Here is a 26,336-nt window from a genome sequence, read left to right on the forward strand (position 1 = left end):
TTTAGTCTTTTAGTGCCTTGACTTTAAAGTGCCACTAGAGGGCACTAATGCATAATCTACAGTGCAGCACCCAACATTTAGAGGGAAATTTCAGTCTAAGTGCTTTGACTTTAAAGTGCCACTAGAGGGCACTAATGCATAATCTACAGTGCAGCACCCAACATTTAGAGGGAAATTTCAGTTTTAAGTGCCTTGACTTTAAAGTGCCACTAGAGGGCACTAATGCATAATCTACAGTGCAGCACCCAACATTTTAGGGGGGAATTTTGGAAGCTTTTGGGAAACTTGACTGCCTAAAGGGAAACAATATACCCTATTTACCCAAATAGAAGATGTCTCTGAATTTGAGACAACCCCCTTTTTAAAAAACAGGTTAAATACAGGCATTTATACCTGTATTTACCCTAAAGGAAGAGGATGCAGAATTTTAGACAGCACCCAATTTCTCACATCAAAGAACTTGGAAGGGGGAAAAAATCCTTGTCTTGGTTTCAGGGAAATACGGTATTGTATCTTCTTGGAGCATGGAAGCACTGATATTTCCGCCCCTCCACCTTCATTCCCACCCCAGTTCTAATGTGCTCATTCAAACAGGGTTTCTGACACATCACAATTAGAGTTGCCAGGTAAGAAATGGGACCCCACCGACAGTGAGACGCTTAAACTGCAGGAGGGAACCCAACAGTCGGAATTTCACCCAAATGTCAACATCCCTGTCAGACCAAGTTAAAATGGGCAGCAAAAATTGCTTCTCAGATGAGAAAGTCAGAAGCTGCCATATACTGAGTCAGACCCTTGGTCCATCTAGCTCAGTATTGTCTACACAGACTGGCAGCGAAAACCCAGAGCAGAGACTCACACAATCAATACGCATGCCTGGGTCAATGATTCGAGGAAAGAAAAGCACGTGAGCTCCTTAAAAAAGAAAGGGAGGCATTGTTATATACTAAAAGCAAAACCTGTGTAAGCATGAAGCATAGGGTGAATTTTAATTGAGAAAAGGTTTCGAAAACACGGGTGTGATACCTTCACTGGTACCTTAGAGGCAAACTCATAGCACAGTGCGTCTACTCAAAAGTAAGATCCACTTAGAAGTGGAACTTACTCCCCAGTAAATTTGCTTGGGGCTGTGGTCTTCGAGAATCATAACTGGAAACTTTGGCAAACAGGAAATTCAATAAGGGGAAATAATCTTAAGAATGTTTGCAGGCAAATCCAAGTTAAGAGAAATCTCCTTCTATTAATAGAAGTTGTAGCAGTGATGCAACAACTCCCTGAAGTTATGGCCTTTGGAGCATGCCTGCGCCCTCTCTTTCCACATTAAAAATGAGCTGACTTGTTCTGAGTTTCCCCTGAGGGCAGAACCAAGAAATCACAAGGGAGCAGATTTAAGCTAATCACTTAGGAAGAATGTCCTAACAGGCTGTGGAACAGCCTGCCTCATGAAATGGCAGGCACTCCTTCATTGGAGGATTTCCAAGAGGCTAGACGGCTATCCGGCAGGCGTGCTGTAGCAGATTTGTGCTTGGAGCAGGGAGGTGAACGATTGGACCTCCGAGGCCTCTTCCAGCTTGTTGATCGTTGCAGCTCAAAATTAGAGACATTTTCTTCTGGGAGGAAATGCTTTTATTGAGCACTGATGGATCTGCATCTCACCACGGGAAGGTATCTTTGGAAGAAAAGGTTTACAAGCAGCGTAAATGTGAGCTGAGCTCCATCCAGATTCCAGACAAAGGCGGAAGAAATGGAATTCGAATGCCAAAAAGCAAGGAAACGGAAGAGTTCGCACACCCGCCTGCTTGGACGGGGTCTACTGTCTGTCTTTTCCCAATCTCCATCACATCAAATTGCTGCCGGGCTGCTGGGTGATCACCAGCCTTTTACAAGTGCGTAGAGGATCTGTAAGGCCATGGAGAAGCAGGGTAACTGGGCCACGCTGTAGGCCACGGAGCGGGTGGGGGCTCTCAGCTTCAGGAGGTAGGCCACCGTGTGGACGATCCGGCCGATGAAGAAGATCAAGAAGTGGATCCGAGCCACAACGGGATTGGGGCGCAGGAGGGAGTAGACGGCCCCAAGGAAGAGGAAAGGGTAGATGTTCTCCATATCATTGCGGTGAGCCCTGGGGAAGCAGGAACGAGAGCAGGGTTGGGTTAAAGGGTCAAATACCAATTTTGCTGTCGTTCAGGGCAGTACTTTGCTCTGTACTTTAGAGCAGTAGTCCCCAACTAGGGTTCCTCCAGATGTTGCTGAACTACAACTCCCAGCACCTGTGGCTCAGCAATTTCTGGAGGAACCCTAGTTAGGGACCACAGCTTTAGAGTAAGAGATTCCAAGTTACTGGTTTTGTTGTTGTTGTTGTTTTTTGGTGTGTGTGTTTTTAAAATCACCATTCACAAACAAGGTCCTTAATGAGGTAGATATTGTTGAGCCAATTTGATAAACATTAAAACATGTTATGGTGTGAGCTGCCCAGAGATATAGACGCTATAGAAATGTGCTAAATAAATGAATAAGCTGGGATGGAAGGTGCGGGTTAGTGATGGCACTGGTCTCCCGCCAATCAGTGCTGTGCCCAGCTAGCTTCTGTTGTAAACTCTCAGGACTGCTCCCACCCCTACCCTGGAGCCCCCCAAAAGAAGCAACTACTGCACATATTTGCACAACGTGTGTTCAGCGGCAGGCTTACCCCTGAATGTGTGCGCCTTCGTGCACCCCAAAACATTTGGAACTAGAAAAGTGGCCGTGCCACTAGCCAAGTAAAGAGAGTTCATTCCCAGGTTAAGACCAAACGGCGTGAGCCAAAAACGTCCCTTTGACAAATAAGGTCCATAATCCAAGCAGACATTCCAGCACAAGCCAGCACACATCTTTTTTTAAAAAATAGATCCTGTGTAATAGCTGGTTGGAAAGTATGCATCAGGTTATCCAAGGCCTTTGACACACACCCTCCCAGGTGACTGTTAGGGAAGAAGGCCCCACTAAAAATCCCAGCCGCACCTTTCAGACACAGCTGGCTGTCGCCTCCCCGGCCCGAACACACCAGGACAATCCCCGCCTTAGCCTTGCCCCGGCTGATTCACCAGGTGATGATCCGGAGCCGCCACACGGCTGGATTCACAAAGCCAAGTCTGGCTTCATTACCGCCTGCGGTTTCTTCTTCCCGGACCAAGAGAGGTTCCAGGAGATTCCCCAGACATCAGGATTGACCGGGGTTTTCTGCGAGGCTTGGCTGCGAGTTAGAAGTTGCCCCAAAACACCGGCACAAGAAGTGGATTTTTTTTTTTTAACCCCAGATATAAATCGGGCTCTACGCTAACAAGTGATGAAAAACCTGAATTGTGTTTGAAGTGCTCCCTGATCACTCTTCAGTAAGGTAAAGTGTGCCGCTGAGTCTGTGCTGCCTTCTGGCGCTCACAGAGCCCTGTGGTTGTCTTTGGTAGAATACAGGAGGGGTTGATCATTGCCTCCTCCCGCACAGTATGAGATGATGCCTTTCTGCATCTTCCTATATCGCTATTGCCCAATATAGCTGTTTCCCATAGTCTGGGAAACAGACTATGTTTCCCATAGTCTGGGAAACATACCGGCGGGGATTTGAACCAGCAACCTCTGGCTTGATGATCAAGTCATTTCCCCAATGCTCCATTAGGTGGCTTCAGTAGGGTTGCCATATTCTGGATCTCCAAATCCGGGCACCCCTATTTGCATCTTATGCAAATTGGCCCACAAATAATTTGCATCTTATGCACATTAGCAGGTGCCGAATGAATTTGCAAGAGGAACAAAACGTCTGAGTTGCTTGCGACATTTCCCTCGAAAGCAACATTGGTTTCCATCACGCACGCAGCATTGGCGATGAGCAAAACCCATCCCCAGAACGGTGATGTCCATCCCGAGAACGGCACGGCGTGTCGGGCGGCCGAGAGAGGAAAGGAGAGATTGGCTTCGATCCACGATCCCGGAAGACACGGAAATTGCAGGATGGGACGCAGGCCGAGGCCTGGCGCCCAATTAACCTCTCCGTGAGAGGGGTGAGAAGCACATGGACACAACGGTTGCTATGACAACAGCCCCCGCCGCCGCACCATTTCCCGTCTCTTCCAGCACAGCTGCCCCGTCTCTGTCTGTGTACACTCAGACGACTTGGCAGCCCTCCAGAGCCATTAGAGAGAGTTCACCAAAACAAGGCAATCCAGAGTCCATAACCTTTGCGACCACTTCCTGAGTTCCACACCGGCAAGGCCCGCAAGGGCCAAGGTGGCCGTGCCTGGACTATTTGTTTTTAAAACCAAGGAAACTCTGGTGTCGACTGAGGGCTTCCTTGCCCACACGTCGGACTTCAGGGGGAAACCCATCCTACAGCAGGGCCCGACACACTGAAGGCGTCGTACAGCATGGCCCAGCACGTTAAGGGAAGATTCCCACAGAGTCTCCTGGCTTGCGGTGGCAATTTGCCTGAGGAGCCATTTATGGTGGCGATTTCCCTCTTTTGTGGTGCCATTGGAATGTGAAGCATGCATTCCAAATGTTATGAAGCCACAGCTAGTTCTCTTCAGCCCCAAAACGTTTTGTGACTCTACGGCATTCAGAGGCGGAGCCACCATTGGGCGAATGGGTTCAAAGAACCCGGGCCGCCACCATACAGGGCCGCAAGCGCGGCCCCAGACATGCCTCCCCGCTTCTGACGTCAGATGTGAGGGGGGCACTATTTCGGCCCCATCCCCTAAGGGGAATACCTTACAGTGCTCACCCATGTAGTCTCCTATCCGAATGCAAACTTGAGCAGACCCTGCTTAGCAAAGGAGACAATTCATACTTCCTACCACAAGGTCATCCCTATAGGGTGCCAGAGAGGCCATGCAGAGCATTCAGCTTCAGCCAATGCTTTACACAGGCCCAACAAGAGAGGAGAGCTGGTCTTGTGGTAGCCAGCATGACGTGTCCCCTTAGCTAAGCAGGGTCTGCCCTGGTTGCATTTGAATGGGAGACTTGATGTGTGAGCACCGTAAGATATTCTCGTTCGTGGATGCAGCCACTATGGCAAGAGCAGAAGGTTCCAAGTTCCCTCCCTGGCAGCATCTCCAAGATAGGGCTGAGAGAGATTCCTGCCTGCAACCTTGGAGAAGCCGCTGCCAGTCTGTGAAGACAATACTGAGCTAGATAGACCAAGGGTCTGACTCAGTATATGGCAGCTTCCTATGTTCTTAACAAACAATGAGTCACTGAGGCATACTTATGATTGATGGGGTGGAGGTCCCCACTGCCCGCCAGGCATTACAATGAAGAACACTGACTTATAACAGGGATTTCTTTGGTCCCTAGAGTCCGCACTGAGCCATTTTGGAAGGGTGGTATAGAAATTGTATGAATGAACAAACAAACAAACAAACAAACAAACAAACAAACATTAAGCCAGTTAGATTTTTATCCCACCCTTCCTTCAAAAAGCTCAGGGTGGCTGATATGTTTCCCCTCGATCTTCACAACAACCTTGCGAGGTCAGATGTTAGTGACTGATGCAAGGCCACCCAGTAAGCCAGGATAGGACCCAGACCTCCCTCCGGTCTATGCCCAACACTACCCACTATACCACAATGCCCCCTGGACAGCACCATGAAATGACCACTATCGCAGGGTAAACCGTTGAGTCATTCAGCAGTTGGCGTGATTTGCTGACAAGTTTCTACAAAGAGGCATTGTGCAGCAGTTGCCCAACCAATGTGAGATAACAATCACTGCCACATGGAATGATCCAAAGCATTTTTCTGGGTGGTGGCCATGATGGGTAAACCAGGTGTGTCAACCTTGTAAATCAAGGTATGTTGGTAGGATTCAAAGAATCGCAGGTAGTGGCAGTGTGCAGAAGTGCCTTTCACCAACTATGGCTGGTATGCCAGCTGCGACCCTACTTGAAGAAGTCGGACCTGACCTCAGTCACTCATGCGTTGGTAACATCCAGATTGGATTACTGCTTTGCACTCTATGTGGGGCTGCCCTTGAAGACTGTTCAGAAGCTTCAGCTGGTCCAGAATGCTGCCGCCAGGATGCTCGTGGGTGTGAGTCGCTTCACAAGTATTACACACATCCTGCGTGAACCTAATAATTGTTTTTCATCTGACTTTTTTTAAAAAATAATTTTATTACTTGTATCTGTGTCTATCTTATTGTTGTAAGCTGCCCTGAGCAGTATGGCACTGGAGGGGCGGGGTATAAATATTTAAAATAAATAAACCACTCCAGCCTGGCCCCGCCCCTCAGGTGCTTTCCTCCGCCCCAAGCAAAAGCCATTGCAAAGGGGGATTCTGGGAGATGTAGTTAACAACATCTGGGAATCCCTGATAGAGGGAACACTGTCGTCGTGTTTTCACCACCGCTGCAGGGAGGCAAAAGAAAACCAGGAGCCCTTTCTCATAATCCATGAGAAAAGCAGCAAGGGGAAGGCTGCTCAAACGTATCTTTCCTGCAGAAGATTCCTCTGTTGTTCCTGGGTGTGCTGATCACACACCAGGATGATTGCCAGCTGCCCCCAAACAGAGTTTTGGGGGCCAGGACGTATCGTGCCAGCCCCCAGAGCTCCCATAATGCACCATGTGACTCATGCTCTGGTAATCTCTCTCATCAGTTACTGCAATGAGTTGTACGCGGGGCTGCCTTTGAAAATGGTCCCGAAACGGCAGCTGATACAAAATAGGGCTGCAAGATTATTAACTGGATGCTTTGACATACTATGCCAGTGCTTCATCAGCTGTACCGACTCCCAGTCCATTTCTGGGCCCCATTCAAAGTGGGATGACCTGAGAGAGCACATGGCCCCATATGTCCCAACTCGAACCTTACTAACTTCTTAGGAGGGCCTGCTCCGAGTGTCCCTGCCAAACGAGATGAGGCAGGTGGCTACTAAGGAGAGTGCCTTTTTGGTGGTGGCCCCCCATTTAAGGAATAGCCTCCCCAGTGAGGTTTGCCTGGCTTCATCACTTTGTTCTTTTAGATGCCAGACAAAGACCTTTTTGTTCACGCAGGCCTTTTACATTTTGAACTCTAAATTTGGTTTTTAAACCAATTTCAAAAGAGTTTTTAAATTACTTGGTATTGTACTTTGGATTTACTCCATGCCCACCTCCCACCCCCGCCTTTGACCTGTCATGATCTAATGTGTTATGTGTTTTTATTTTATGTTTTAATGCTGTGTTGTGAGCCGTCCAAAGAACAATGTGTTGTTGTGAACCACCCAGAAACACAAGTTTGGGGCAGTATAGAAATATTTTAAATACATAAAATAAATTATGGGTCAGTTAAGAAATAAATATTATGATTATTTTTTTTACTGGGACAAACTCCAGAAAATAGGGACCCTCTGAGCAAGCATGAATTGTCCCCTTTGCTAAGCAGGGTCCTCCCTAGTTTGAATGGGAGACTACATGTTTGAGCACTGTAAGATATTCCCCTTATGGGTTGGGGCAGCTCTGGGAAGAGCACCTGCCGACTTGCATGCAGAAGGTTCCCAGTTCCCTCCAGGGCAGCATCTCCAAGAGAGGGCTGAGAGAGACTCCTGCCTGCAACCTTGGAGAAGCCACTGCCAGTCTGTGCAGACAATACTGAGCTAGATAGACCAATGGTCAGACTCAGCAGCTTCCTATGGTTGCCAGTCCTCCAAGATTGGCCAGGAGCCTCCTGGAATCAGCACCAATCTCTAAGAGACTATGAAGATGTCCATGGCTTGCTAGTATGGAAAATATTGAGCTAGACCAGGGATTCTCAAACTTGGGTCCTCAGGTGTTATTGGACTTCAACTCCCATAATCCCCAGCCTCAGTGGCCTTTGGTTGGGGATTATGGGAGTTGAAGTCCAATAACACCTGAGGACCCAAGTTTGAGAATCACTGAGCTAGACTGAGAAAGTGGTGGGGGGGGGGGCTAAAGTCTATGCCCCTTGCCACCCCCGCCCCCAGGGGATGCTGGGAAAGTCACGTCACCTGCCAAGCATGGAAACCCAAGCACCGTAAATCCTTTGCTTACATTCCAGAGTCAGCTCTCGTCCACGAAGCAAACAATGTGTTGTAAATCTCCCCACACCCCGAGTCACTGGCGTTCCTATGCCAGAAATCATGCTTTCTTCTTTTATGACCTCGGGCGAAAGAATATTGAAGCAAGAAGGAGCAACAGCTTGAATTACCAAACAAAGATGAGTTGCGCTTGATTCAAGCCTGCTCGCTCTCCGAAGAGAAACCGAGGAATCGTCCAGGTATGATCTGGCCGATAGAAGAGTCAGATATAATCTGAGTCCTATATCGAGTCAGACCATGGGGTCGTCTTGTTCAGTATTGTTTACTCTGACTGTCAGCAGTTCTCCAAGGCAGGGGATATTTCCCAGCCCTGCCGTCGAACCTGGGACCATCTGAACGTAAGACACGTGCTCTGCCACTGAGCTATGAGATTCACAACTATAGGGGCAAAGAGCTGGTTGTGTGGTAAGATAAAGTGTGCCGTCAAGTCGATTTCGGCTCCTGGTGCTCACAGAGCCCTGTGGTTGTCTTTCACAGAATACAGGAGGGGTTGACCATTGCCATCTCTCGCGCAGTATGAGAGGATGCTTTTCAGCATCTTCCTATATCACTGCTGCCCGATATGGTACTAGCGGGGATTCGAACTGGCAACCTTCTGCTTGTTAGTCAAGCATTTCCCTGCTGTGCCACTTGAGGTGGGGTCTTGTGGTAGCAAGCATGAATTGTCCACTTAGGAACATAAGCTGCCATATACTGAGTCAGACCCTTGGTCCATCTAGCTCAGTATTTCACACACAGACTGGCAGCAGCCTCTCCAAGGCTGCAGGCAGGAATCTCTCCCAGCCCTATCTGGAAATGCTACCAGGGAGGGAACTTGGAACGCTCTGCTCTTCCCAGCGCAGCATGAGAACACACAGAAAACTGGAAGAACTGCAATGCGATCAACTCTTCTCCATCTCTAGGGGTGCAGAGACGTTGACACATTTCAGAATGAGCCTCCATCCTCCCAGGTGGTACCCATCAGCTCAACGGGCTCATGCAGTAAAAGCAAGCATTTATCCTCAGCCCCCACGCATTCCAGATCTGCAGTTGTGGGGGGGGGGGAGGGAGAGCTCTGCATTACAGAAATGTTATAAGGTACAGTATATTTTACATTTATACCCCTCTCTTCCTCTGGGGAACTCAGAGCGATGGTTATTTTTGTCCTCACAACAACCCTGTGAGGTAGGTTAGGCTGAGAGATACAGGACTGGCCCAGAGTGAGTTTCATGACTGAATGGGGATTTGAACTCGGGTCTTCCTGGTCCTAGTCCAACACTCTAGCCACTACACTATGCTGGCTCTATGAAAAGCTTTGAATAATATGGGCCAACTATGGTGCTCATTTCCTCCACAGAGACTTCTAGCGGCTTAGCCCAGAGTTTAGGGCCAAATGAGATTTCAGGTTGGCCAAATCTGAATAGTGAAGATTTGTTCAAATGGATTCGATGGTTCCGAATCGAATCGTATTTGAATCGATTCTTGCAAATTTCGTGCACATCCCAAGTATAGGGCTTCCCAAACTGGGTGCCCAGATGTTGTTGGGCTACAACTCCGAGTCACACTGGCCTTGCACATGTGTGTACACACACAAACACACAAACCATATGCTGGGCAGCACACTCCAGCCACCACAGCACAAGGTTCGACTTTGCATCATCTCTTTGCTTTTCCACTAGTCTCGCTAGTCACCGCTTAAGAAACATTTCCTCCTTTTAATTGCACAATGCAGGAACCTCCTGGCTTTGGGGTTATGGCTAGTCAAAAATTAAGCCGATCCCGGACAGAAAGCTAGAGGCGACAGAAGCAGCTGATCGGAAGCTCCCCTTCCTTGCCCTCTGCGATCAACCTTGCGTGGATTGATTAGCAGCCACACAGGTGAAGACGATGGCATGCAAATCAACAATCACAGTGCTGAAGTGGTTGGGACTGGTGCGTGAAAGCCAACAACTTGACCCATTGGGCTGAACGCACAAGAGAGCCTTGCAGCCAACCAAGTGGAAAAGGCGGTTTAAGGCTGACCTGAGACATCTTTCCACATCAGGGTCTCCTCGGTGGTATTGCAGGCCTCCATGCCGGAGAGCATCTTCAGGGTTGGCAAAGGCCTGGAGGAAGACAGGAAGACGAACGGGTTAGGAGAAGAGAGGGAAGAACACACCAGAACGTTAGAAGATGGGGCCGGGAGGAGAGCTGGTCTTGTGGCAGCAAGCATGAGTTGTCCTCTTTGCTTAGCAAGTTTCCATTCGAGTGGGAGCATAGGGACATAGGAAGCTGCCATATACGGAGTCAGACCACTGGTCCATCTAGCTCAGTATCGTCTTCACAGACTGGCAGCCGCTTCTCCAAGGTTGCAGGCAGGAGTCTCTCTCAGCCCTATCTTGGAGATGCTGCCAGGGAGGGAACTTGGAACCCAGATGCTCCTCCCAGAGCGGCTCCATGCCTTAAAGGGAATATCTTCCAGTGCTCACACTTCTAGTCTCCCACTCATATGAAACCAGGGCAGACCCTGCTTAGCTAAGGGGACAAGTCATGCTTGCGACCACAAGACCGGCTCTCCTCTCCAAATGGGATTGAGGGGAACCTTTATTCAAGCTGGAAACATAGGAAGCTGCCATATACTGAGTCAGACCATTGGTCTATCTAGCTCACTACTGTCTACCCAGACTGGCAGCGGCTTCTCCCAAGTTGCAGGCAGGAATCTCTCTCAGCCCTATCTTGGAGATGCTGCCAGGGAGGGAACTGGGAACCTTCTGCTCTTCCCCGAGCGGCTCCATTCCCTAAGGGGAAGATCTTAACAGCGCTCACACCTCCAGTTTCCCATTCCTATGCAATCAGGGCGGACTCTGCTTAGCAAAGGGGACCCGTCATGCTTTTACCACAAGACCAGCTCTTCTCTGAAAGCTCTAATGACTTCCTCACGATATCAGCGAGTTTCAACTGAGTAAATAACATGCACGGGACAGGCGGTCAGATGGGAGCGGGGAGGCAACTACTCCCATGTGTGAGCCCTGTAAGATCTTCCCCTTAGGGGACAGGGCCACTCTGGGAAGAGCACCTGCCTACTTGCATACAGTAGATTCCAAGTTCCCTCCCTGGCAGCCTCTCCAAGAAAGGACTGAGAGAGATTCCTGCCTGCAACCTCGGAGCAGCTGCTGCCAATCAGTGTTGACAATACTGAGCTAGATGGACCAAGGGTCTGACTCAGCATATGGCAGCTTCCTACATTCCTAAGGAGAGGGAGAACCGAGTGATGGTCCCAGTGGGGCCCTCCTGCACACTGCAGCGTGGTTTGGCAATGGACTCCGTGACGTCTGACTTCAGGTAGGGCGTCGTTCATTAAACCCAACAAGCAACCCACTCCAGGATGTGGAGAGGAGATTTTCCTCATTTTGCACTTGAAGTGGGGAAGTGATGACGGCTGACCCCTTGCAGGAACAGCCTCGCCTCATAACTATGTCTCCCTGACTGTCAGCCGCCTAATTATGGCCTCCTGGACTTGCGTGCGTTCAGTGCTCCATTCAAGGACGTGACCAAGTCTGTGGAATGCTTACACTTCGTTGAACTAGTCACAGCAGAGTCAAAATGTGGAGGGGTGGTGGAATTAGGGTTGTTCATGAATCAAATTTTCAGATTTGATTCGAATCCGAATCGAAACCGACTGATTCGAATCGGTTCAGCCTATTTTGGCTCCTTTTTTTGACCAATCAGGGTGCCTGAATGGTTTTTTTTAAATGGTGCCAAAATGTCCCCAAACTCATTTAATCCATTTGAATTCGAATCAGGCAGATCTGAGTCGAGCTGATCTAAACCCTTGTGAGGGGTGATGCGATTCAAATCTGGATCGATTTACACATCCCTAGGGAAAAAATGGTATTGCTCTCCACAGACTGTGGGTGAGCCGGGCTGGACTAATATATGAATGCAAAAGAAAGGTGTCTCCCTACACTGAGAAAATTTAGCTGTCTTCCCAAAGTGCTAGAATTCGCTTTTCTGGCTCTGGAAGTTGAGCGCGAGAGAGATAAGGGTATTTTCCCCTCTTCTCCCACAACTCTAGAATCAACAGTCTTCCCATAGAGCTGACTGGCAAGAAATTTAGGCCCGACAAAATGAAGTCCCACATTCACCCAACATGCTCAGAGGCGCACTAACCCCCGGACCATGGGGACCCGGTCCGGAGAAGTCCTTCTCCCCTCTCCCCCAGCAGTGGAGAAACCGGAATGACACTGGTTCCATGCACCTGCGCAGTTTAGAGATCGTCGCTGTGATGATCTCAATTGCACAGGCGGGCCTCGCAGTTTATTAAACAACAACAAATATTTATATGCTGCTTTTCAACAAAAGTTTCAAAGCAGTTTACATCGAGAAATAAATAAATAAGATGGCTCCCTGTCCCCAAAGGGCTCACAATCTAAAAAGAAACCTAAGATAGACACCAGCAACAGTCACTGGAAGTGTGCTGGGGGTGGATAGGGCCAGTTACTCTCCCCTTGCTAAATAGAGAGAATCACCATGTTTAAAAGGTGCCTCTCTGCCCAGTTAGCAGGGGTAAAGCAACAGGCGCGCCCCTGATGCTCACACATGGAGTCTCCCACTCAAATGCAAACCAGGGTAGAGCCTGCTTCGCAAAGGGGACAACTCATGCTTGCTACCACAAAACCAGCTCTCCTCCCTTTAGGCCTGAGATCCGCAACCAGGGTTCTCCCAGATGCTGCTGAACCACAACTCCCAGCCTCCCCAGGCACAATCCGTCGTAGCCAAGGATGATGGGAGTTGTAGTGCAGCGACACCTGGAGGAAGCCTAGTTAGGCCCCACTGCTTTAGACCATCGTGTATGCAATTGTGCTGTATTGTTCTCTGTGCAGTACATTGGGTGTCTGGTATATTAATGTGTAATGGGTATCCCGCAGATCTCTAATGCTGCGACCTTGATCTTAAGTTTATAATTTGTAAATCATATGTTAATATGTTTTGTGTTAATGTCGGTTAAAAATCCTAGCCCAGCACGCTTGCCACTACATGGCTCTATCACCACTTTGCCGAAATCGTCCAACACAGCCCCCAACTTCCTCAGCAACACAGCTGTCTCTGATCATGTTCCCTCCAGCGGTCCAATTTTGAAATTCCATTGCGGAATACTACACATCCCTTCCAAATGCAAAACAAAAAATAAAAAAAAAATCCCAGCTTGTGAAAGGATTGCACAAGCCGGCCACTTTAAAGCGTTCCAAGATGCCATTTTATAAGGAGCAGCGGTTTTATCACCAAAAAGCCGCCTGCTTCTCAGGTTCCAGACAATCTTGTTAAATCAGATATTTCAGTGTTCAAAGGGAGAGGCTTGTTACAGGCCTGGGTTAAAGGGGAGCATCTGGTCGGTTCTGTAATTCTCAGTTTTTAGCTTTTTAAAATCACTTTTAATTTGAAACTTTTTTTAAAAAAAAGTAATTTTCAGTGTCATTTTAGCCTGGCCTTTTAACTTGTTTAACGTGATTAGTCTTTTGACATTGTTTGTATCTATTTAATGTTGTAAGTGTACTAGAGGGGTGGGGTATACATGTTTTAAATAAATAATAAATTTTGCTTCATGAGAAGCGCACTTTCCATTTTGGAATCTTCCATTGCTCAGTAGAAGAGCATCCATTAGCCATGTAGGAGGTACCAGGTTCAATCCCTGGAAGCATCTCCAGGTCAGGGTGCAAAAGGCTTCTGCCTGCAATCTAGAAGTGCTGCTGGCAGTCAGTGTAGGCAGAAGAGAGCTAAATGGTCCAGTGGTCTGACTCAGTATAAGGCAGCTTCCTCTGTTCCTCATGAAGTCTGTCTATTGCTTTGTGCCCTCCACCTGAAGCCTGCAGATCTTTCCCAGTTTGGGGTTGCTGTCCCTCACACACATTGTGTGTAACCCGTTAAAGCCAGAGGTGGACAGTTCCAATTGGCCAGCGCCTATGCCATCACCAGGATAATATCCCAATCCCTGAAGGATTTTTTCCAACTATTTGTGTGAATGCTTTTACATTGTTTTAATTTGTTTATATTGTTGTAAACCCCCAGAGCTTGGGGCAGTACACACAAAATAGGATACGATTATATATATATATATCTTCACCCAAAGTGTAAGAGCCTTGCTGGAATCTCCACATCTGAAATTCAGTATTCAGGGGCAAGGGCTTCAAGGCTTTGCCACTCCCCCTCTACTAGCAGAATCAGTATTATGCAAAATATATGCAAAACCAGAACATCCATGTTCTCAATGGCCACAGAATCAAAGCATTTTAGTGTTGGAAGGGACCTTAGAGTTCTCTTATCCAAATCCCTTGCTCAGTACAGAAATCAGCTAGAGCAGGGATTCTCAACGTTGGGCCTCCAGATGTTCTCGGATTTCAACTCCCATAAACCCCAACCAAAGGCCGCTGGGGCTGGGGATTATGGGAATTGAAGTCCAACAACATCTGGGGACCCAGCGTTGAGAATCCCTGAGCTAGTGCAACCCTGCAAGCCTCTTAGGAAATCCCCAGTGAATGAGAGCCGGTCTCACTTCATGAGGCAGACTGTTCCCCTGGCAAACCACCATTATAATTAGGACATTCTCCCCACTGTCTAGCCTAAACCTGCTTCCTTGTACCTTCCACCCATTGTTTCTAGCCCTATCCTCAGAAGCAAGAGAAAACAATCTGATGGAGGAGGAGTGAGCTGAAGAACAGTCTTTGCCCCAAGGGTCTTCCAATCTATTTTAACCAGGGAGGAAGACAACCAGGGAAGGGGAAACAGCCAAGAAGTCACCGACGGAGAAGAATGCACACAAAAATGGTGTTACACATTCTTTCGGTTAATTCATCCTTGCCCTCATTTGAAAAACACCCTCTGGCTGAAAATCTGAATACATTCACTAAGGTGACATGGAAGTTGGCTAGACTTCCTTCCAAAGACACATGCATAAACATGTTCTCCAGAAAAGATTTTAATCTTCCTCCATCCCTGCCCCCTCCCCGGAACAATTTCCTCCGGGGGTTCTGTTATCACTTGCTTTTCGCAGGTGTGATAACACAGAACCATTTTTCATGTTGAGTCCATGTGGAAAAAACCCAGCCATTCACATCAACACCTTTCTCCAGGTGGCGTTCTCACCTGCCTGAGATTGTTCTTTCCTCTCCCTCCCAGCAACCTGCTTCAGTGCCGCGAATCTGTGCATTTACTGCAGGCTTGTTTAAAGCCCAACTTGAAAAAAGCTAAACAACCGCAGGATTGAAGAGGAAACTGAACAGCAGAAACTAATAAAAACTTTCTCGCTCCCGAGCAGCAAATAACGCTATGCTGAAATGACCCCACCAAATAAAGCTAATGTTTACAGCAGTTGGGATTTAATTCTTCACAGAATCCACAAGCAAAGGAGCATGCTGTTAGCTACGGGTGTGAACGAGAGGTCGCCTACCTTCTTCCGAAGTCTCACTTGTCCGGTGATGACAGCCAGGAGGTACATTTTCAGGACCAGAAGGGTGCCAAAGACGACGAAAGAGGCGAAGGCTTCATTCTCCATCATTATTGCACGGAGGAAAGGAGAGTCTGAGAGTCCTTATGAGGAAATAAACCAAGGGGTACTTCTCCGGAATGGTGAACAGAGGATCTGGCAAGAAACGAGCAAGGGGAGTGATCATCCGGAACCCAGAGAGTGATTAATCACTACCCAGAATACTAAAGCAAGCCACAGGCAGGGACTTATGTTTCCCCTCTGCAAGCATGCTCTAGATCTCCTTGAATAGCAACAGCAGGGGAGAAAAGAGACTGCTCTCAACTCCTGCCTGTGGGCTTCCAGCAGCATCTAGTGGGCCACTGTGTGAAATAGGATGCTGGACTAGATGAGCCTCCTTGGGCCTGATCCAGCAGGGCTGTTCTGATGTTCTTAACACAAAAGCAGCGGTTTATAAAAGCCCGTTTCCAAAATGGTCAGAGATCTTTGGACGCTTCAGGGATTGCACCATCCAGGCCTGGTGATCTCCACAATCAGGCCTGGTGATCTATGCCCACCTCCACTGTGCACCCTTCCCTTCAGGGGGGCGGCCCTTTTATGAGGCATGGTGAAGCAGTAGCCTCAGGACATCGATTATTGGGGCATCACCAGGGCAGAAAGCGGGTCCGTGCTGCTATTTCCAGAGCCACTCTTCAGGTCCTATGTGACCCTTGCAGGGTTTCCAAGGTGCATCTCCCCTAACATGCCTAACGCCCCCTAACATGCATCTCCCCTAACAAAGCTTGCAAGAAATACAAGAAGAGAGAGGAGGCTGCTGGCAAACCTTCTCCCTCTGAAAAGTGGTTTCAGAGCTTGCAAAAATCCAGAGTTATTATGGAGCAAGGCAGCAGAGGGTGCCTCGTCTCAGGCACTCCCAATATCTCAGGTCACCTCTGCTTCCCTGCAATAGGAAGCTGCCATATACTGAGTCAGACCATTGATACATCTAGCTCAAGATTGTCTTCACAGACTGGCAGCGGCTTCTCCAAGGTTGCAGGCAGGAGTTTCTCCCAGCCCTATCTGGAGATGCTGCCAGGGAGGGAACTTGGAACCTTCTGCCTGCAGATGCTCTTCCTAAAGTGGTCCCACCCCCCAAGGAGAATCTTACAGTGCTCACACATGTCGTCTCCCATTCAATTGCAACCAGAGTGGACCCCGTTTTAGGGATGTGCAAATAGATTCAAATATGAATCGATTCAATTCAAATCACATCGGCCCTTGAAAGGGCTGATTTGATTCAAATCAGAATCAAATTTGCAAAATTCAATTCGAATTTGATTCATGGGCCATTTGGTACCTTTTAAAGACCATTCAGGCCCCCTGATTGGTCTAAAAAGCCCCCCCAAAACAAATTTGAATCTGAAACAAATTTGAAATGAATTTTTGGAATTCGATCCAAATCAAATGGGAAAAATCAATTCGTGCACATCCCTACCCTGCCTGGCAAAGGGGACAAGTCCTGCTAGCTACCACAAGACCAGCTCTCCTTCCAGTCTGGAAAGCCCTGAGCCCCCCAAGATGGGGGGGAAAGCAAGCCTACCGGTACCCCATTGAACTGAGCATGTCCCCTGGAATAATGACCCAGAAGTTCACCCTACAGGTTGGAATGCCCATCAAATGCCCAGTAATGACATCTCTTTCCAGGCCAAAGTAGCCTCTTCTCCCAGACAGCTGGGAAGGTGTCCACAGATACCTCCACCTTGCAGAAAGGGCTGGGAAGAAACTACATTTCCCAGGCATCCCTGTGCAACCTTGCCAATGTCCCCGTGGTTCTGTTTCAGTAGGAGAGGTTCCACTAGGACAAGAAGTTACAGGTCATGCATGGAACTTATCACTCCCAGAGGACCCACTTATTTATTTATTTATTCATTCAATTTTTTTTACCGCCCTTCCGAAAAGGCTCAGGGCGGTTTACAATTAAAAACAGAAACCATTAAAACCAACAGTTAAAACAGAAATATAAATATGAAAACCAATTAAAACACATCTTTTAAAAAACAATTAAGCTATCAGAACAATTAAAACCCTAAAAAACCAGGTTAACATTAAAACAATTAAAACTAATTAAAAACCCTGAAAGGCCAGGCCAAGCAGATGGGTTTTTAGGGCTCTCTTGAAGGTCAGTAAGGAATTAAGGTTACGAATTTCTGCCGGGAGTGCCTTCCACAGCCCAGGAGCAGCCACAGAGAAGGCCCGCCTCTGAGTCGCCACCAAACGAACCGGTGGTAACTGGAGACGGACCTCCTCAGATTATCTTAACGTGCGGTGGGGAGCGTGCAGAAGAAGGTGCTCTCTAAGATAACTCGGACCTAAGCCATTCAGGGCTTTAAAGGGAATAACCAGCACTTTGTATTTTGCCCGGAAACATACTGGCACTTGCTCATGGCATCAGGGTCATGGTATACATTGACTATTTATATCCCACTTCATACTAATGTCTTGTAGCAGTTTACAAACGGACCATAAAACCAGAATTAAAAACCAAGATTAAAACCGTTTTAAAAAACCAATTCGATAGCAGTAACAAGCACCATAAAAGCCAACTTCCAGCTGACCGAAAGCTTGAAGCAGAGCGTTGTGGTTAGAGTGTTGGACTAGGAGCGGGAAGGACCGGGTTCGAATCCCCATTCAACCATGAAACTCACTGGGTGACTCTGGGCCAGTCATATATCTCTCAGCCTAACCTACCTCGCAGGGTGGTTGGGAGGATAAACATAACCATATACTGAGCTCCTCGGAGAAAGAACAGGATATAAATATAAACAAACAGAAATAAAGGACTGAAGCGGGCTTTTAAAAGCTGCTAAAAGATGGGGACACTTTTACAACAGCAGGGAGCTCATTCCAGAGCTTTGGGGCTGGCTATAGAAAAGGCCCAAGCTGCCATGAGACTAGTTGGGGGCAACTGAAGGTGGACCTCTCCCAAAGGTCTCAAGAAGTGGTGGGGATACTGGAAACGGCACTCTCTAGACCCTGGGCCCAAACCATTCATCAGGACTGGATGGTCTAACACACAAGCCTCCCAGAATCCTTTGCAATGCACAGGAGTTCCACAGCAGGTGAGGGGGAAACACCATTTCTCTCTGAAGGCAGACCCCTTGGGCACCACAGCTGTACAGGGACCTCAGTGTTAAAAAGCCATATTTCCAAGAAGTCAAAGGTACTTTGCTTAAATGCCCAAAAAACCCTGTGCATCTCATTTCTTCCATAACAGAGAAACATAGACAGAGGGTCCCAGGATCAGAGCTGGTCTTGTGGCAGCCAGCATGAGTTTTTTTCACTTTGCTAAGCAGGGTCCACCCTGGCTTGATTTTGAATGGGAGACTACATGTGAGCACTGGAAGATCTTCCCCTCAGGGCATGGAGCCACTCTGGGAAGAGCACCTGCCTGCTTGCATGCACAAGGTGCCAAGTTCCCTCCCTGGCAGCATCTCCAAGACAGGGCTGAGAGAGATTCCTGCCTGCAACCTTGGAGAAGCCGCTGCCAGTCTGTGTAGACAATACTGAGCTAGATGGACCAAGGGTCTGACTCAGTAGAAGGCAGCTTCCTGTGTTCCAGACACCAACCTATAGATCTCACAAGGCCTTTCCACCTGTGCAGGTGGGCAGCAGAGGAGTTTTGGAAGAGACATCATGGACACAAGGATCTGTGACAATATCTCATCACCTGGAAGGCAAAGCCAGGGCCTACCAGCAAGGGAGAAGCACTAACCTTAGACAGGGGTGAGCACAGAATTTCAGCACCTTGGAGAGCACCACACTCCCAGCAGCTGGACAGCACACCAGCAAAAGAATGTGGCTCCAGCAACAGCCTGAAGTAGACTGCTGGTTTTTATGGTGGCTGCCTGGGCAGAGGGAATGAGCTCTGCCCACTTCCTGAGAGAAGGCTTTGTGTCTTAAAGGAGTCTTGCTCAGTTTCTTAAGTACTGGCTCTGTGGAAATGTGCTGACATCTGTGTGACTCATCCCGTTAATTTTCTGTGTGATCCCCCCCACTTTTTTCAGTGTAACTTTTTTCTGTATAATTTTTTGTGTAGTTCCCCCCATGTGATTCACCCTCCACACACACACACACACACACACACACACACACACACACACACACACACCCCTCTTTTTATTCCTCTGTAAAGTGCAACAAAATATTCGGTTAAGGGTCCCATCATTTTTGTCCATGCTATTTTCATTTGTGTTATTATTTGAAATATTCTCTTGCATCAAAACTCTAAAGCAAAGTCTGATTTTTGTTAAATGCGGAATAAACAATGATGGGTGCCAATTACGTTTGTCAGTTTCAAGTTATTTCAGAGACAATTGTGGGTTCTTCTTTTTTCGTGGAGGGGTACCAACACATTTGTTCACGTGTGTATGTCTGCACATAGGAACATAGGCAGCTGCCATATACTGAGTCAGGCCCTTGGTTCATCTAGCTGAGGATTGTCTTCACAGACTGGCAGCAGCTTCTCCAAGGTTGCAGGCAGGAGTCTCTCTTGGCCCTATCTGGAGATGCTGCCAGGGAGGGAACTGGGAACCTCAGATGTTCTTCCCAGAGCAGCCCCATCCTCAGGGAAATGTCTTACAGTGCTCACACATGTGGTCTCCATTCAAATGCAAATCAGGGTGGACCCTGCTTAGCAAAGGGGACAATTCATGCTTACTACCACAAGACCAGCTGTTTTGTGGACATAGGAAGCTGCCATATACTGAGTCAGACCATTGGTCTATCTAGCTCAGTATTGTCTTCACAGACTGGCAGCGGCTTCTCCAAGGTTGCAGGCAGGAATCTCTCTCAGTCCTATCTTGGAGAAGCCAGGGAGGGAACTTGAAACCTTCTGCTCTTCCCAGTGCAACTCCATCTTCTCTGGGAGCTGTCTCCCAAAAATCCTCTCCTGGGATCAGTGTCCCCTCTAACAGGGATTCCCAGATGTTGTTGTCTACAACTCCCAGAATCTCCAGCCAAAGGCCATTGTAGCAGGGGATGCTGGGAGTTGTAGTCAACAACATCTGGGAATCCCTGTTAGAGGGAACCCTGCCTAGGATGCTCGTCTCCACCTAGACCCTGCTCCAACTGGGACTGCAGTTCAGCCAATGGCCCCATCTGGAACAGGATAATAAACCAGTCCAAGTGACTCTGTGTGGAGTATTAACTCAGATGCACACAGAATCCAAGAGTTGGAGGGTCCGTTGAGGGCATCTCGTCCAACCCCCTGCTCTGTGCAAACCAAGCCAGAGCATCCTCCAAAGATGGCTACACTCGGAGATCTTTGGCACAGAAGAGCCCACCCCACTCGGGAAGTGGTTGAACTATCAAACATCTCTTATCATTAAAAAATAAAATAAAAATCTCCTTCTCGTGTTCAGCTGAAAGCTCCCTCCCATAACTGAAGCCCAGGAAGGGAACTTCAACAGGAAACACAATGAGAATTTATCGTCACGTTTGATAATATCTGCACAGCCTCAAATCAAGACTAACTGCTTCCTGGCGCATTACAGGAATTAGCAGAGCAGAAAGGAGGATATTGTTCATGCCAATTACTGCAGTTGAGAATGATCACTTAGCAACATTTGTCACAGATCCAACCTCTTATATTTCACAGTCATTTGATCTGTTCGTTCTCTCTCTCTCCCTCTCTCTCTCTCTCTCTCTAACTGAGCAAAGAAGGTAAAGGTAAAGTGTACCATCAAGTCAATTTCGACTCCTGGCACCCGCAGAGTCCTGTGGTTGTCATTGGTAGAATACAGGAGGGGTTGACCATTGCCTCCTCCCGCACAGTATGAGATGCCAACGCAGAGACAACCCTTTGTGCATCTCATGGAAGGGACTATAGTCTGCAAAAGTGTATGCTTCATGGTGTAGCGGGTAGAGTGTAGGACTAGGACCAGGGAGACCTGAGTTCAAATCCCCATCCAGCCACAAAAACTCACCAGGTGACTCTGGGCCAGTCACTTCCCTCTCAGCCTGAACTACTTCACGGCATTGTCGTGAGGATAAACGTAACCGTGTGCACAAAATTGAACAGATAAATAAAATAAATGTGTTCGCCTCCGCAGATGTTGTTGGACTACAACTCCCATCATCCCCTGACACAGGGGATGATGGGAGTTGCAGTCCAACAGCAACACGTGGGCCAAGGTGCACCGAGGTTCTTTTAAAAAATAATGCTGTTATTTAAATAGTGAACCAAAAGGTCAGTGACAATTAAAAAAACTCATCCTAGATTTAATCACAAAGCCACCGGGGAACTCTTCTGCATGCAGAACGGGAGGTCAAGGGTAAAAAGGACCCACCAAAGCAGCCAGGCAGAGGCTTTCCGGGGAATTCCAGCTCTCTGAAAGCCTGCCAGCTAAGCAATTTGGGAATTGCCAAGCAGAGCTTCATCTTCACGCAAGAGATGAGGAATCAAAAACAAACAGAAGACCAGGCAAAGACACCAGTCTGGGACGTTTACAAGCCAGCTCAAGTGACGAGTTTCCTCTATTAAACGGGAGAGATGCAGCCCTCTCAGCCCAGGGGGTCATTTTCACAACCGCTGGACTACGTATAAACTAGCGAGCGGGGCGGACCCTCTAGATATAATCTTTCGGTTGCCCAAGGACTTCTCCTGCAGCCAAATCTCTTTCTCTCTGTGGATTGGGCTCAAGACCAGAAAACAGCCACAAACTTCAACAACCAACAAAATACAGAATTATAAGGACGCTGCGCCTTACGATAAAACTACCATCGCCATTAAGGCATTACGCATCAGGTTCGGAAACCAGCACGCTTCTTAGGGATTTATGTTCCAGATTTGACCCATCTGTTTCCTCATAAAGCAACCCTGGCAGCAGCAAAAGTTTGCAATATGAAAAGTGAGCTCAGTATGAGAATCTGAGAGAAGGTGGGGGGAGGTATAAAATTGGTCTGATCTACCTGGCAATGTGATTAAAATTAAAATATAAAAAGGTGACGGATGTCTCCAAAATAGGGAGGTGCACATTTATTTGAATTCAAATCGATTCAACTCGAATCTAGGTGATTCGAGCAATTCAAATTTGAATCGAATCACCCCTAAAAAGGTTAATTTGATTTAAAGACAAATTGCATTGACCCGATTTGGATTCGAATCAGTTCAACAACCTCTTTGGTGCCTTGGGGGCCCTATCCAGCCCCCAGCACAGCATCCCTACAGTGGCTGTTGCTGGTATCTGTCTTATGTTTCTTTTTAGATTGTGAGCTCTTTGGGGACAGGGAGCCATCTTTATTTATTTTTACTTCTCTATCGCTTTGGGAACTTTTGTTGAAAAGCAGTATATAAATATCCATGGTTGTTATTGTTTAAACCATTCAGGCACCCTGATTGGTTTAAAAAAAAGGTGCCAAAACATGGTCAAATCAATTCGAATTTAAATCAGTTCAAATGTGAATTGACCCTGTTTCAAACCTATTTGATTTGAACTAGAATCCAATCACAAAATCCGATGCGTGCACATCCCTACTACAGAATTGACAATACAATAAAACACAATTCACAGATTCAATCGCTGCGGATTGACAATGCCTTTGGGTTTAGGAGGATCATGGAAGTGGTTAGAGTACTGGACTAGGACCGGGGAGACCCAAGTTCAAATCCCCATTCAGCCATGAAACTAGCTGGGTGACTCTGGGCCAGTCACTTCTCTCTCAGCCTAGCCTACTTCACAGGGTTGTTGTGAAAGAGAAACTCAAGTATGTAGTATACCGCTCTGGGCTCCTTGGAGGCAGAGCAGGATATAAATGTAATAATAAATAATAATAATAATAATAATACCTACTGCAGGTTTTAACACCTATGCGAAGAATGCAGAAGTAAACAGGCCTTGGGGAATTTATGTTACAGAAAACTGGGACTTCCCCTGGAATGTTTTCAAATGGCGACTTTACTGAGACTTTACTTTGGGAGAATGGGTGTGTGTTCACATATCAACCAGATTTACCCCAAAGTTTGTACGATATTTCAGAGAGCACTTCACACACGATTCGGGTTTTTCTCTCCGTATCGGAACCTAGCCCGATTCATGTCTGGGGTGGGGGGGGAAATCCTCTTTTTGCATCAGAGTATCCGTTATGCCCCGAACTCGCAGTAAAGCCTCACGGTAAGCCCTGCTGTCTGAAAAGACCCCTGGTAATTGGGGACAGCTGAAGCCGAGGAATTTTCTGCTGGAAATTCCCTTCGGTGGGAGAAAAATGCAGCCCTTTGAAAAGTACTGCCTCACTTTGGCTGCAAAGTGAGTCTCGTTTCTTGTTGCGGCCAAAAAATGCAAAACTCATTTGTTTCTGAAATCACTCCCTGATGTGACATTTCAAAGCAGAAAGGCTGCAACGGATTCCACAGATAGCTGTATTCCAAATCCCTGGAAACAGAGAGGCGGTCAAACTTACCACTAGAAGATCTGAGTAACAGATTTAGGTGCAAAAGCAGACGCAAAAACTGAATCAGCCCTGCTTCTGTTCATGTTGCCCAGCAGGCTAGGACGGGGCTCTCGCAATACAGGATAGTTCCAAATTGCCTAGAATCGTAACATTTATGTAAGAGTGGACATCAGCCAGGCACATGACATGAGTCATAACTTGGCGAAATAAATGATTGGATGAGGGAGTCCCTTTTTTTTGATAAATTTGCTTCTCAAATCTGCAGAGGACACGGAACTGTGGAAAGATGGCTAGCATGCTAGAAGGGAAAGGTGCCGAGGAGGGCAACCAAGATGATGAGGGACCTAGAGAGGAGAGCTGGTCTGGTGGTAGCAGGCATGCCTCGTCCCCTTAGCTAAGCAGGGTCCACCCTGGTTGCAAATGAAAGGGAGACTTGATGCACGATCACTGGAAGATCTTCCCCTCAGGGGATGGAGCCGCTCTTGGAAGAGCAGAAGGTTCCAAGTTCCCTCCCTGGCAACATCTCCAAGCTAGGGCTGAGAGAGACTCCTGCCTGCAGCCTTGGAGGAGAAGCCGCTGCCAGTCTGTGTAGACAATACTGATCTAGATGGACCAATGGTTTGACTCAGTCTATGGCAGTTTCCTATGTTCCTAGAGCACCTTCCTTAGGAGGCAAGGCTACAGCCTCTGGGGCTCTTTTGTTTGGAAAAGAGGCAACTATCGGGATTTCCTGTTGTATATCTGCCTTGTTTTTAGCTCCGTGGTTTAAATCTGCCGTATTTCTGCCCTGCTTTTAGACCCGCAGTGGTTTAATAAGAACATAAGAACAGCCCTGCTGGATCAGGCCCAAGAATGCCCATCTAGTCCAACATCCTGTTTCACACAGTGGCCCACCAAGTTTGAGTTTGATATGGCTCCCTTAAAGTTTAATGTACTGTTTTATATTTGCTCAGTTTTTAAATTTGCAGTCATTTGATATGGTTGACTAATCAATAAAAATTCTATTCTGTTCTGTTTGATTCGATTCGATGGTGAAATAGTGGAATAAATAACAGGCTCCCAAAAGGATTGTGGAGATGAGAATGAAACTATTTGCTGGTGCTGCCACCTGGTGGAGTTGATGAAGCATTTCGAAGTGCATCCTCCCAGCCTCCTGCGTTAGGGAGGGGAAAATAAAGTAAAGTTGTGTGGTCGAGTCAGTGTTGACACCAGAGCCCTGTGGTTTTCTTTGGTAGAATGCAGGAGGGGTTGACCATTGCCTCCTCCAGCACAGTATGAGATGATGATGCCTTTCAGCATCTTCCGATATCGCTGCTGCCTGATATAGGTGTTTCCCATCGTCTGGGAAACATACCAGCAGGGACTCGAACCGACAACTTCTGGCTTGCTAGTCAAGTCATTTCCCCACTGCACCATTAGGTGGCTAGTATATCTCTAGCTATAGCTATGTATGTACTTGGGAGGTTTGCTAAGTGAATATTTAAGAACCCCTGATCTACAGCGTAAAGAAGAATCTATCAATATATAAGTGTATCTAAAGCCCACCGGCTCAGACATACACACACACACACCCCATCAGAAAAGTTGCTATGCCACAGACCTGGTGTTCTAAGCAGGCAACTGGATCTTCGCCCCTTCTGTTCTGGATCCGTCATCTGGAGACGAGAGCACCACGGGGACCTCTTCACCAAGGCCCTCCGCACCTGAGAACGACGATGCAGGCAGCTTGCTGGAGGCCAGAAGGTATCGGTGGGATCGGACCTTGGGGAACCGGGAAAGCTCCAAGACATCAGGGGCTGTTGGCTTGATGCCGATGTCCCAGATGTCCACCAAGGGGCCACAGACCGCATTACCCATGGTGAGCTCTTTGTCTGCAGACAGGTCCTCGGATCGCTTCCGAAACGGAGAACTCAGTGGCTCATGGAGAAGGCACTGTTTGCTGCCGATCTCCCAGTCTCGTGATCTCACCTGACATTCACAAAATGGATGCACAAAAGTGGTCCATTTTTCTTTTCATGCTTTGCCAATGAGCTATGGCCCGATCCCCTAAGGGGAATGTCTTCCAGTGCTCACATGTAGTCTCCCATCCAAATACAAACCAAGGCAGGCCCTGCTTAGCAAAGGGGACAATCCGTGCTTACTGTCCCCAGCTCTTCAAACAAGTGCTCTGGACACTTGTGAGTGGTAGACAAATTCTAGGTGTTATTAACATGCCCTCTAAAAAGAAACTGACTAGAGGGTGGAAAGCTATGGGAACAATCCGATACTCAAAACTTGAAGGCAGATGCGATGTTTCCCCAGTCTCGATATTCTTCTGGCATGTTTGTTCTGATCAGAGGAATGGGCCCGGAGCTTTGCTGCTGCTGGTGTGATCAGTTCAGGGAATGGTGATTCTGTTCGATATTTAGC

At 47.7% G+C, this 26,336-nt stretch overlaps 1 protein-coding gene across 2 annotated transcripts; it reads right to left on the reverse strand.

The window, feature by feature from the left end:
- Positions 1 to 964: 964 nt before the first annotated feature.
- Positions 965 to 25,607, reverse strand: PTGES (prostaglandin E synthase). 2 transcript variants are annotated; one of them, XM_053282393.1, is made up of 4 exons: positions 25,528 to 25,607; positions 15,465 to 15,656; positions 10,064 to 10,146; positions 965 to 2,119 (listed from the first exon to the last, which is right to left on the reverse strand). In XM_053282393.1, exons 2-4 carry the CDS (start codon positions 15,570 to 15,572, stop codon positions 1,870 to 1,872), a joined length of 441 nt encoding a protein of 146 aa, XP_053138368.1. In that variant the 5' UTR covers positions 15,573 to 15,656; positions 25,528 to 25,607; the 3' UTR covers positions 965 to 1,869. The 2 variants fall into 2 exon arrangements, with proteins under 2 accessions (XP_053138368.1, XP_053138369.1); XM_053282394.1 differs by lacking the exon at positions 25,528 to 25,607 and adding an exon at positions 19,252 to 19,375.
- Positions 25,608 to 26,336: the final 729 nt, after the last annotated feature.

Source organism: Hemicordylus capensis, chromosome 17 (assembly GCF_027244095.1).
Source record: "Hemicordylus capensis ecotype Gifberg chromosome 17, rHemCap1.1.pri, whole genome shotgun sequence".
NCBI lineage: Eukaryota > Metazoa > Chordata > Lepidosauria > Squamata > Cordylidae > Hemicordylus > Hemicordylus capensis.

Excerpts from the sequence above, each read along its gene's own strand:
- PTGES (XM_053282393.1), bottom strand. The coding sequence starts at position 15,572 with ATGATGGAGAATGAAGCCTTCGCCTCTTTCGTCGTCTTTGGCACCCTT. Across the intron at positions 10,147-15,464 it reads AAGTGAGACTTCGGAAGAAG|GCCTTTGCCAACCCTGAAGA; the intron begins GTAGGCGACCTC and ends GTCTTCCTCCAG. Across the intron at positions 2,120-10,063 it reads GATGTGGAAAGATGTCTCAG|GGCTCACCGCAATGATATGG; the intron begins GTCAGCCTTAAA and ends CTGCTTCCCCAG.